The sequence below is a fragment of the Anabrus simplex genome, chromosome 9, assembly GCF_040414725.1.
Source record: "Anabrus simplex isolate iqAnaSimp1 chromosome 9, ASM4041472v1, whole genome shotgun sequence".
NCBI lineage: Eukaryota > Metazoa > Arthropoda > Insecta > Orthoptera > Tettigoniidae > Anabrus > Anabrus simplex.
In genome coordinates this window covers 5,361,085-5,374,560 of record NC_090273.1, presented here as the reverse complement: position 1 = coordinate 5,374,560, position 13,476 = coordinate 5,361,085, and the positions used below count along the sequence as shown (strand labels likewise).

General features: G+C 42.8%; 1 protein-coding gene across 2 annotated transcripts in view; it reads right to left on the bottom strand.

The window, feature by feature from the left end:
* IntS1 (integrator complex subunit 1) overlaps positions 1 to 13,476 on the bottom strand; it is a 480,230-nt gene that overhangs the window by 292,867 nt on the left and 173,887 nt on the right. For both annotated transcript variants that reach the window (XM_067153509.2, XM_067153510.2), the window contains exon 12: positions 11,533 to 11,679. In XM_067153509.2, coding sequence (XP_067009610.2) covers positions 11,533 to 11,679 — 147 coding nt within the window. The remainder of the gene's footprint in view (positions 1 to 11,532; positions 11,680 to 13,476) is intronic.

The window sequence follows — 13,476 nt, the reverse complement described above, 5'->3', positions numbered from 1 at the left end:
ACACATAACCTGTCTAGAATCTGCTGCATAAGAGGGTGTTGCGAGAAACAGGTGTCAATAGACTGCAGAGAACTTAATGAGTCAGTACACATGAAAAAATGGTTTCTACCATCACCTAGTGCAAACTGAAGAGCTTCTACGATGGCGTAAAGCTCCGTAGTATACACACTACATACATTAGGAAGCGAAATCTTCATGCTGACATTATCAGTGACGAAAGAGCAATGAACCATGCTTATCGCATGTTCCACGATTTGACATTTAATTATGTGAATGGCTTCCTTCAGTTTTGTCTTTCAATGTTTACATGTGTCAGTCTAATGACGTCCAGTAGGGAGCAGCACACGCTATGTTTTTATCTGTGAGGTCGTTCGTTTTGCTGAGCGATAATTTTTACTCTGTGGAGTTCTTTTGCTGTTCTATGTGGGGCAGATACTAACAATGGCTGCCGCTATGTTCGGTGTGGCATTTTTATGCCTCAAATATTCATTTAATGTGTTCAAGCCTGGACCTTTCACGCTAACTGCTATTCGATTTTACTATTGATAATCACAGGTATGTGATACTTGGTTTATATTTAAATTTGGTGACGATTTATTCCCGTATGTTACGGTCGATGGCATACATCTTTCCGCTCCGTCATACGATGTGCTTTGAATGAATGTATTTGTGGTCTTGTTGTTATGATTGAAAAAGGGTCTCTGTGGTTATGATTTGGTGCGCTGCGTGCTTTAATACTGCGTGATCCTCATGATGTGCCCCTTGTCTCGACCGCAGGAGAGACCAATCCAGGTTGTACAAGGCGCAACATGCCAGTGATGTGAATAAAGTAATGTCCAATTCTGACCTTATGTGTAATTGCACGCCGCACGCAAACATTTGAGTACGTGAGACCCACTGATAATGACCGTGGAGTCACAATTTATGGTTTGTATTTGACCACGAAATCTGAACGGCTGTTCGTGTTTTATTTTCCCGATACCCTCATTGTGTGTGCGTGAATGTGGTATGCATGTGAGTTCGAATGTGTGGGAGAGGAAAGGTTGATATGCCGGTTGACCTGTTGTATTTGTCTTTCAAATTCTGCGCCTTGTTTGGTTTTCAGCGCAGACCTATATTTATTTATCATTCATGGCTGATGCTCAGCTTGAGTACCCGCCATGTTGGTTTCATATTTGCGCATGGGCGTACCTATTGTATTCTTTGGGTCTTGTCTCGGCTTTGATTGGTCCATGGAGGCTGTGCCCAGTCTCATCTGTCGTTATTCTTATCTGCCTTTTGTTCCCCGGCACGGCTTATTGTTATGCGAACTTTTCGCATTGTTAGTTGCCTAATGAATACATGATGCAGTGCCTTGGATATTTGAATCTCGGTAAAACGGGCGACCTGGTTGAATAGTTTACGATGGAAGGAAGCTGCTGGTATTGTAATAGCGATGTGTCGAGGAGCAGTGAGCATTTTAAATTACGTATCATTTTTTTTTGAAGAGTATTAGTGAGTTTTCACGCCATGTTTCAACTATGTGAGAAAGAACAAGGTACGTCCATCAGTAATACGATGAATTTCCCTATTTATTTTGTGTGATTTTCTTTTCTTGCTTTAATTTTTCTCTCATATTTATTTAATAAATCCCCTGGTTTAAACCATTTCTTCTTTTATTTCAATTAGATGTAGTCTTGCCCTTGTTGCCTGATTACAAGGGGGGGTTTTCAGCTCAGGGTTATGTATGCGCCTTGCCCAGTCGACACGATCCGGGCCTCAAATATTGTTCCCCGTGAATATTTCACTAAGTTATTGCTTGAATCGCTGATTTATGTAGTGATAGATGGGGAGGGTGTGGCTCAGTAAATGGTAGCAGAAGCGTGCTCGACTGGGATACCTCCTCTGAAAGGAAATCGGACGAGGTAGAGCTGGAAACCCATTCGAAGTCAGTTCTGGTCGCTTTAATTTAATCTCATGATTCAGTTAGTCTCTGGCCCTAATTTTAAGTGTGATCTATAATTTATGTGCATTGTTGAATTCAAATCCATTGTTGTTATATTGTGTATGTGTCTCGTGTTCAAACCTTTGAAACTTGGGTTGCGATATGGATAATCAGAAGGCTGTAGAAATAAATAATCGTAACGATAGGGTTACTAGCGACATGCCTAACCCGGAAAGCGAAATGGAGCAAGGGACGAATGAACTCCATGTTTCGTCCGCGGGAAGCAACCGCTGTAATTCATGCCCTGACGATAACAATGTCATTACCTTTCGTAATCGTATTCCTGACGAAAATCGTAAGCGATTAACTTCCCCATCTCCTAGGCCCAGTTCCGACCGGCATGCTGAAGTGAACCCCGTGTTTGAAATTGTGAGAAAATGGAGGTTAAATTTCTCTGGTGAAGGGAAAACCTCCAGTGTAATTGAATTTTTGGAGCGAGTTGAGGACATAGCTGAGTGTAGCTCGTTACCTCTCGATTTGTTTGTGCCCGTCATCCCGGGAATGCTAGAAGGGCCGGCTCTAAAATGGTATAGGCTTATTAAAGGGAGTATCATAACGTGGAGTGAATTCGCCAGCCGCATAAAGGAGCGATTCGGGGTATCTGATAAGGACTACTGTCTGAAGCAGGAAATCTTCCGTAGAACGCAAGGAGTAGGTGAAAGCATCGACGACTATGCCTCTGGGATTTTGACGTTATTTAACCGCATGAATGTTAAGGTGCCCGAAGACGAGATTTTCGACCAATTCTATAGAAATCTTGCCCCCGACTACAAGCTACACATTAAACGGTCTCTAGTTCAGAGCGTCGACGACATCATCAACCTGGGTCGCGAATTCGAGGGGGTAGTCAGCCAAAACAAACAATACCGTCCGCCTCCCATCCCATCCGAGTACTCTTTTCCTGACGTCGCTTGTCGTACGCCCATCAAATCTGTTAGTTTTGGTACCTCCCCTCCTCCGTCTCGTCTCGTCCGTAGCCCCGAACGCAGGCCCAGCCCTCAAACTCCGCCCCCGCTTTATGTCAATGCAACCCAACCATCCAACACTGCTCCTGTAAAGGGTGGTAGAGTCAAGTCATGTGGGAATTGTGGTAAATTAGGCCACGTCTCAAAGAACTGTTGGTCCAGGTCCCCTGCAAAGTGTTCTCAGTGTGGTCTTGTTGGTGTCACAGCGCGCGTATGTCCTCGTTGTAACCCTCAGCAGGGAAACTAGAGGCGCGCCGGCGTGATGGCCCGCCGTTGGCGCCTAAGGTCGGTCTCAATAAAAGGATCTGGGGCCTTCCGTCATCTACCCCATGGGCCAAAGTTTATATTGGGTCTCGTGTATTGTATGGCTTGTTGGATACCGGCTCGTGTATTTCTCTTGTAGACAAATCCCTAGTGCTTTCTATGAAATTAGAGTATCTTCCTGAAAGTGAGAACCCGAGAAAGTACGTGTCTGTCGATGGTCGTGAGGTGTGTCCCGTTGGTAGAACCAAGTGCCATATCAAGATACATGGTTTGTCGTGGGATTGGACGTTTCATGTTGTGCCCAACCTGTCCGCGCCAATCATACTAGGCACCGATTTTATGTTGTCTACCGGCTTGTCCCTCGATTTCATTAATCGATCCTTTGCCTTTCGCTTTAAATCTGATGTCAGTTACCCCTTTGAGACACCATTTCAGCGTCCCACTGTGTCCGCTCTGACGGAACCTCCTCTTATCAATGCCTCATGTGAGCTCAGCGAAAACCAAAATCTCATGTTGAACTGCCTGTTAGAGGAGTTTTCCGACGTCTTGACCGATAAGCTTGGGTGTGCTAAGAATTTTTCATACTGCATCGAACTCAAAGATGACACTCCTGTGAGGTCCCCTCCGTTCAGTTGTTCGCCCCCGAAGTTGTCCGCTATGAGGGAATATGTCAACGACCTGCTAGATAAGAAGGTCATCAGTCACTCCAAGTCCCCTTTTAGTAGTCCCGCCTTCCTAATCCCTAAAAAGGACGGCAAACTGAGATTCGTGATAGACTACAGAAAGGTCAACAAGAACATTGTCTTCGACAGCTTCCCATTACCCACCATCGAAAGTGCCTTCCAGCATTTTCATGGCGCCAAGTACTTCACTGTATTTGACTTCAATTCCGCATATTATCAGATCCCCTTGGACCTTAAAAGTCGCCCCTGTACTGCCTTCGCCACTCCGTTTGGATTGTTCGAATTCAATAAAGTCCCGATGGGCATTTCTGTGGGAGGACAAGCGCTTAGCTGCGTGATGGATTCAATTTTCGGTGACCTCAAATTTTCCTGTGTATTTAATTTTTTGGACGATCTTCTGATCTTTTCGCACAGCTTTGACGAGCACCTGGCCCATCTTCGCGAAGTTCTCAGTCGGTTGCGCAAGCACGGCTTCACGATCAACCCAAAGAAGGTCTCTCTTTGTACCAAACGGCTAAATTTTCTAGGCCACGTTATATCTGACTCTGGAATCGCTGTAAACCCTGATCGGGTTAAGTGCATCAAAGATTTCCCCCCGCCCAAAAACGTTCGCGGTGTGCGAAGATTTCTTGGTATGGTAGGATTTTACAGTCGGTTCATCAAAAATTTCTCTCAGATTTCGGCCCCTTTAAACCTGCTGAAAAGAAAAGGTTGTCGCTTTGTCTGGAGCCATGATCAAACCCAGGCCTTCGAACAATTGAAACAGGCACTCTGTGAAGCCCCTGTATTACATAGTCCGGATTTTTCCCGCGATTTCATCTTGCAATGCGACTCCAGCGAGCTCGCTGTGTCCGCGGTGCTCAATCAAGCCGATGAGCAGGGTAAGCTAGTCCCCGTCGCGTACTTCAGTAAACTACTACATGGAGCTGAACTGAGGTATTCCATTTACGAAAAAGAATGCCTAGCAGTAGTTTTGGGTGTCGAAAAGTTTCGCTCGTATCTTGAGCACCGCCATTTTTACATCCACACGGACAATCAAGCTCTCTCGTGGATGAGCGCTAATGTGAAAAGACTTGGTCGAACCGCCAGATGGATTCTCCGATTATCTGCGTACAAATTTACTGTCGTACATGTCCGTGGAAAGGACAATGTTGTAGCCGACTGCTTGTCGCGCATGTTCGAGGGAGTGAAGGAGAGTGCGGTCGAACCTGAGGAAGACCGTGTCCCAACCGAAGAAGATAACACCATTAGTATTTTGCAAAATTTCCCATGGTCCTTCACGGATATCTCCGAACACCAGAAGGACGACTCCGAGTGTCGCGAGTTGTTGAAACGAATCGCGGATGGCTCTCTTGAAGACGAGTCGTATAGTGTTAAGAGAGGATTGTTGTCCCGTCGAAGTCGGAAAAATGGTAGTGACAGAATTTACGTACCCTTGAAATTGAGGCCCATGCTACTTCAGTTTTATCACGACTCCTATCTGGGCGCTCATTTAGGTCAATATAAAACTTTAAATCGAATCTCTCGCGACTACTTCTGGCCTAACTTGAAAAGAGATGTTTTGGAGTATGTAAGAAGTTGCGATGTTTGCCAGAGGGCTAAACCCGCGCAGTCTTCTCTCGTTGGACCCCATTCTGCCGACATAGCAACATGCCCCGGAGAAAGGTTATTCATTGACTATTTTGGCCCCCTCACCAAGTCCAAGAGTGGCAACGTTGGGATCTTGTCCGTCGTTGATGCATTTTCAAAATTTGTTTGGCTATTTCCCGTGCGCAAGATAAATTCGAACAACGTTGTGCATTTCTTATCCCGGCACATTTTTGGAATTTACGGACCCCCTAAGACGATAGTGACCGACAATGCGTCCACCTTTAACTGTCGTAAGCTCCGACACTTATGCTTTGGGTGGGGAATCAAGCATGTGTTTTTAAGCCCTCACTATCCCAAACCCTCGCACGTTGAAAGGTTTCATCGAAATCTCAAAGCTTGTTTGACGGCCTTTCACAATGCTGACCAGCGCAGCTGGGACTGTAATCTTGATTTCTTTGTTTTAGCATTCAACAGCAGTGTACATGAGTCGCACCGGCAAGCCCCGGCTGCTCTATTTCTAGGCAGGGATCTTGTCGACCCACTGCAGTTGAAGTGGAATATTGGTTATCTGTCCAAACCGTCCAGGACGATGGACGTAGAGGCCAAATGGAAGGAAGCAGTGACACAGTTAACCAGGGCTCGAGACCGTGTGGCTGAGAGGTACAATCGGAACAGAAAGAGAGTAAAGCTTGAAGTTGGAGACTTGGTCGTAGTGAAAGTTTTTCCATTGAGCTCAACGGCAAATCAAGTCACGGCCAAATTATGTTATAAATGGTCTCAGCCTAAAAAGGTAACCAGATTCCTAGGACCTGTGACAGTAGAACTGGAAGATGTAGCAAGTAAGAAGGTGAGCAAGGCTCACGTCTCGATGGTAAAGGCTTACCGTCAAAGAAGCCAGTAAACCTCGTATATTTCCATATCTTGCGTATCTGTAGTGGTGTATATTAACCTTGTCCTTAATGAATTCCCAGTTTTCTAACATGCCTTTTCTTTCAGGTAAAAATTCGTGTTTCATGAATGAGAACGGAAATGAAAGAAAGGAAAGAAAGGAAATAGAAAAAAAAGGGAAGTGGTTCGAATTGCTGGAGTTGAACTGAATTCACATCCAGATCCCTGAGTGCATGGAAATATTATACCCAACCGCCTTGACCTTTGAATGCCTAGATTTCAACCTGAGTGCGCGAATGAAACAGTGTAATAATGGACTGATGTAAATCAGCGTTGCACGTGACAAGCTAATACAGACCTCCCATGAGGCAGACTTTCTCATTTAAAATGTATAATGTGGTGACTGTTCTTGTAAATTTCATGTGTCTGTAAATAATTGTAGATATAAGTAGTTCATAAGTACCTAGGTTAAGTGGGCGCGCGCTCGTAGTTTTAAGTTATGGACCTCTTTTAAAATGCGTCCACTCGTCTGATCAACGAGTTTCGGAGCATTTTAAAAGGCGGTGCCGCTGGATATTTGAACCATGCTTATCGCATGTTCCACGATTTGACATTTAATTATGTGAATGGCTTCCTTCAGTTTTGTCTTTCAATGTTTACATGTGTCAGTCTAATGACGTCCAGTAGGGAGCAGCACACGCTATGTTTTTATCTGTGAGGTCGTTCGTTTTGCTGAGCGATAATTTTTACTCTGTGGAGTTCTTTTGCTGTTCTATGTGGGGCAGATACTAACAATGGCTGCCGCTATGTTCGGTGTGGCATTTTTATGCCTCAAATATTCATTTAATGTGTTCAAGCCTGGACCTTTCACGCTAACTGCTATTCGATTTTACTATTGATAATCACAGGTATGTGATACTTGGTTTATATTTAAATTTGGTGACGATTTATTCCCGTATGTTACGGTCGATGGCATACATCTTTCCGCTCCGTCATACGATGTGCTTTGAATGAATGTATTTGTGGTCTTGTTGTTATGATTGAAAAAGGGTCTCTGTGGTTATGATTTGGTGCGCTGCGTGCTTTAATACTGCGTGATCCTCATGATGTGCCCCTTGTCTCGACCGCAGGAGAGACCAATCCAGGTTGTACAAGGCGCAACATGCCAGTGATGTGAATAAAGTAATGTCCAATTCTGACCTTATGTGTAATTGCACGCCGCACGCAAACATTTGAGTACGTGAGACCCACTGATAATGACCGTGGAGTCACAATTTATGGTTTGTATTTGACCACGAAATCTGAACGGCTGTTCGTGTTTTATTTTCCCGATACCCTCATTGTGTGTGCGTGAATGTGGTATGCATGTGAGTTCGAATGTGTGGGAGAGGAAAGGTTGATATGCCGGTTGACCTGTTGTATTTGTCTTTCAAATTCTGCGCCTTGTTTGGTTTTCAGCGCAGACCTATATTTATTTATCATTCATGGCTGATGCTCAGCTTGAGTACCCGCCATGTTGGTTTCATATTTGCGCATGGGCGTACCTATTGTATTCTTTGGGTCTTGTCTCGGCTTTGATTGGTCCATGGAGGCTGTGCCCAGTCTCATCTGTCGTTATTCTTATCTGCCTTTTGTTCCCCGGCACGGCTTATTGTTATGCGAACTTTTCGCATTGTTAGTTGCCTAATGAATACATGATGCAGTGCCTTGGATATTTGAATCTCGGTAAAACGGGCGACCTGGTTGAATAGTTTACGATGGAAGGAAGCTGCTGGTATTGTAATAGCGATGTGTCGAGGAGCAGTGAGCATTTTAAATTACGTATCATTTTTTTTTGAAGAGTATTAGTGAGTTTTCACGCCATGTTTCAACTATGTGAGAAAGAACAAGGTACGTCCATCAGTAATACGATGAATTTCCCTATTTATTTTGTGTGATTTTCTTTTCTTGCTTTAATTTTTCTCTCATATTTATTTAATAAATCCCCTGGTTTAAACCATTTCTTCTTTTATTTCAATTAGATGTAGTCTTGCCCTTGTTGCCTGATTACAAGGGGGGGTTTTCAGCTCAGGGTTATGTATGCGCCTTGCCCAGTCGACACGATCCGGGCCTCAAATATTGTTCCCCGTGAATATTTCACTAAGTTATTGCTTGAATCGCTGATTTATGTAGTGATAGATGGGGAGGGTGTGGCTCAGCAACGAACATTTCCTCTGATCTTAGAGCCATCCGTGAAGACAAGCTTTGCGGCCGGATACTGGTGAACAAAGTCCTGAAAATACTCCGATGAACAGAGGCATCCGTGTTTACCTTGGGTCCACGGTGTAGATTTAGCCGAATATCTGGTCGCGGAACTAACCACGGAGGTACCTCACTATAAGTCTGCTCAAGACAACCACTGATAGCCACATCTAATAGATAAGTAAAATTAAAAATCCACCTTTTCAATACTAATATTAAACTAAATAAGTTGTAACAGGCAACTGTTCACAGTTTTTTTTTTTTTTTAAAGAATAATTTTAATGTTTATAAAGAAACTTTATACATGATTCATCATTGCTGCTTGACAAGACCTTTTATTTAAACTGAGAACCTTCCTACTCTAAGTAGAACTCAGGACTTCCAAGATTCCATCTTGAGTAAAATAATTAAATGTCATTCTAACTGTGACTGTCATATTTACAGAGAAACTCTATATGTGGTTCGATCTTTGAATAACATATCATTTATGACAAGAATTTTTATTTATTTGAGAATTTTACAGCTCTAAGCCGAACTCAATACTTTCAAAGTTCTAACTTGAGTGAAAAGAATTATGTTGTGTTACGTGTCGTTCTAATCGTGACTTCAAGATTTTGAAATTGTGATTATTTGAAGTTTCATTCTCCAGATACTTTTAGGGGCATCATAAGTTCCATATTAAGGGTGTTTTTATGTGCACTGATATAATGATAATTATGTATATTTACGATTGCCTGTTCTCATATTTGGCCGAAGATGACGCTCACCAGCGTCGAAACTAGTTCCAAGTAAATGTTATAACTTATTTAGTTTAATATTAGTATTGAAAAGGTGGAATTTTTAAAATTCTACTTACCTATTATTCTTGGTTCAATACGGACTTAAAAATGAAATTCTTAAATTTAAGAGCCATATCTAACTTATGTCACAAGCTACCAATTCGAATCCCAACTGGCCGTGAAGCATTCAGCCGGTCTTGGTACCTCTGGTGGTATTGGGCACTAAATATGCATTGATAGCTTGAATGCAGTAGCATTCCACGAATTTTTGCAGTGTTCGTGAGGAGTACATGCTGCATTCGTATTCGTAAAGATGGAACACCTGCTTCAGCGAGTAGGCTGGGAATGGGGCTAGTACGGAAAGCTCCCGCCGCCAACCTAACTCAACTATGTTGAACACTGTCTAAAAGGCACAACATAGATCTTGATGCTGAGCCATAAGCCGTACTACCATAGTCCATTGGGGAGAGAACCGCTGTCGTGAAAAAATGTAGCAGCACCGCACGGTCAGTCCCTCACGAAGTGCCGCTGAGAAACTTAAGCATGTTAAATCTCTTCATGCAGGCAACCTTCAGCTGACGGATGTGGGGCTGCCACGTTAGTCTTTCATCAAAATAGAGGCCTAGGAATCTGCAGGTGTCTACCACTGGTAAGACACTGTTTCACAAGCGGAGCTCTGGTTCATGATGCACAAGCCGACGTCGACAGAAGTATACAACTGGGGTTTTCGCAGCTGAAAATCAAAAACCAAGTTGCAGGGCCCATCTGTCGACTTGGTTAATAGCTTGCTGTAGCTGTCTCTATACAAACGCCGCCCTTCCGGAGCTGTAATGTAGAGCTAAATCGTCTACATACAACGATGGAAAGACTGCGGGCCCAGCAACGGCAACTATGCCGTAGATGGAGATTGTAAACAGCGTGACACTCGGTATAGATCCCAACACGAAGTTCTCAATAAACATTGCCAAATTTCCCCGAAATCCCCACTGGTGTAGTGTGGAGAGAATCCCATATCGCCAGGCAGTATCGAAAGCTATGTCCAGGTCAAAAAACACGGCGGCAAGGTGTTCCTTCCGGAGAAAAGCCTCCTAAATGGCACTGTCCAGTCTGACCAGATGATCAGTGGCAGGCCGATGAGAGTGAAAATTACACTGGTAGTTAGACAAGAGACCTTCCTTTTCCATTGCCCACACAAGATGCCGGTTAACCATCCTTTCTGACAGTTTTGTAAGGCATATTGGCGTATAATGGATCTTGGTATGGAAACACTCCATCACTCCATATTCTGTTGAACAGGAACAATGGCAGGTCAGTATGGGAAGAGAGACATCTCTTGTACCTCCATCTCTTGTACCTCCATCTCTTGTTTCTGCTTCCCGGCTTTATCAAACCCCTGTGCCTGTCGTAAGGGGCCCCATGGGCTCTTAACTTGAGAGCGTGGGTTAATAACCACAGGGCCCTTAGCTGAGTCCAGGCTCCTCACTTTCATCTATCCTATCCCGACCTTCTTTGTTCTTTTCCAACCCCGGTGGTATTAGAGCACTCGAGGCCTAGGGAGTCTTTCATTTTCACGCCCCATATGCCCTTCTCTTCCTCTGATCGATACCTTCATTTTTCCAAATGTCGGATCCCTTCCATTTTTTCTCTCTGATTAGTATTATATAGAAGTTGTACTTGCTCTTGAAACAATAATCACCACTATCACCACCATCCAGCTTTATCATGTGGGCACGCTTCAACACAGACAGGTCTAATGGCTTCAGGTGTGTCGACATTAGGTTTCACACCTACTATCTCCCGTATGCAAGTTGACAAGTACATGACCTGGACTGTGTAGCCAACTTGCTTGTTGTTTCAACGCTCCTTGAGGAGCTATCTTGTCTTAATGTGCGAATGGTAGGACAAGAAGAAAGCTGGATAAACACTGGAAAATAGACATGACAAAAAGTAAAGGGTAAAAGACTTAACTGAACAGAGAAGTAAAAGTAACAGAACTGAACAAACAGGTGCAAATCAAGTCACACATAGTGAGAGAAGACAGCAGGGAATGCAGATGTGGAGATTGTCATTGTCCCCTCTTGCTTGCTTACCTGAGCATTATGTTTATGCTATCTTTCTGTCAAAACATTTCAACTCACCTTAGAGAGACCAATCAGGAAGATGCGAATGAGTGCGTGCTGCAGAACAGGAACTTCAGAGGCCAATCGTAGCATCAAGTTACGATCATTCTCAGGTGGCCAAGTGTCCTTATTATAATACTGCTCCTGATGCTCCATGAACAGTACCTGAAGATACCAAGAGGAGAAAATAAGTTACTATACAGAGGCAGCTCAGTATGGCTCTTTCACAACATCTGGCATGCAGCTGATATGTCTGACAAAGTATAATCCAAATACTGAAAGTTGTGCTTGCGTTTTACACTTTAAGGTTTTGTCTAAATTAAAATAACTGTGGAAATAGTATAGAAGCTGAATATCAAATCTTACATTCCAAAAAGTAGACTGTAATTTTATTTCACCAATCGCAAATATTGAAGTATTCAAGCTCTTTAGGTCTCATGGTGTTGTAGCAGGCTCATCAGGACAGTGCAATGTCACTAGCTGCCAGCACTGGGGTGAAAAGAGCTTAACTATTACAATTTATTTTCTTTTTTCAATGTCGAACTAACACCGGAACATTTCTGGAATACGACTGGTAAGTTAACATACAGTAAGCCCAGCCATTTGCCAAGTGTGAAAATGGGAAACCATCTTTCTGGGCTGCCAGCAATGGAGTATGAACCCGTAGTGTTTCAGCCTATAGCAACATAAAATGTACCAGGCAACCAACATGTTTGGTAAAGTCAAAATTAAGCAGATACTATTTGTAACACGTAGCTCAAATAAATAAAAGTGGTACAAATACCATAAAGGGTGTATCTCAAGAAATTGAAATGTTTGGCAAATGAAAGATTCCTTAAATTACAAATCATATCTCTTATTACAAGATATTAGAATCATTCCGTATTGACGGTTTTCACTTTACAATGGCGAAAAATGAAAGTATCCTCCTATATTGAATAGGAGGATACTTTCATTTTTCGCCATTGTAAAATCATATCTCTCTTTAAATAAAAGTTTACTGTTTTTGTGTTATATACTGATACTAATTGCACTTCCTTAACTAGATCTCATTGTCAAGTAAAACAGGACTCTGATAATTAATACACGATTTCAATATAAACGTTTGAGATAGGTCGTAACGCTTTAGTGACTTTCATCAAAGTGAGATATGGCCATTTTGCTGAGGAAATAAGTAGAGTGACCATTCACATTACTACAGTAAAAAAAGGAAATTCAGAAACGAGATATTCCCTTTCGACTTAGGACGGCAGTATAAACATTTGCTGGCCTAAAAGCAGAGTGTATGTTATTCTATTTCTGTATATCAGCTTGCAGATATCGGTCGCACTCGCCACAGAAGCTGGAGACTCCGTTGCCAATAGCGATATTGCACTTTCCACTTCATGGTATCAGATCAATATCACTCGCACGTACTGTAGTTCATTTCTGGTGCTGTGAAGTGCATGGCAATACTACAATGTCTAAAGTAACAAGTTATTGTTTACAGCAATTTGTTGAAGAAATGCAGAATTTAAGGATGATTTTACTTCAGATGGACACATTCTGTTCTGCCAACCAGGTGGTAAAGCAATAAAGGCTGAATGGCAATCTCAAGTTACACAATACCTCACTGCAGTTTCATGCATGATGAAACAATCTCCAATTAGTGATGCAGTTACAGCTTCTTCTGCAGAACCTTCTACATTTTCCTGTTATTGTGAACGGCATTTGCACCAGCCAAATACCCCTTTTTAAGGCAAATAATCCTGTATTAAGGACTTTTCTCTCCAACTCTTCAAATCTTGACGTTCCCGGAGAGTCAACGTTGAGACAAAAGTATCTTCCAAAATTACCAGCAAACTCTACAACAAATTTGTTCAATTTGTGAAAATAAAAACATCTGGATTACCTTAGACAAAACTTCAGACTCTACTGAAAGGAAAGTTGGGAATGGTTGCAAGATTATTTAACGCAGAAATG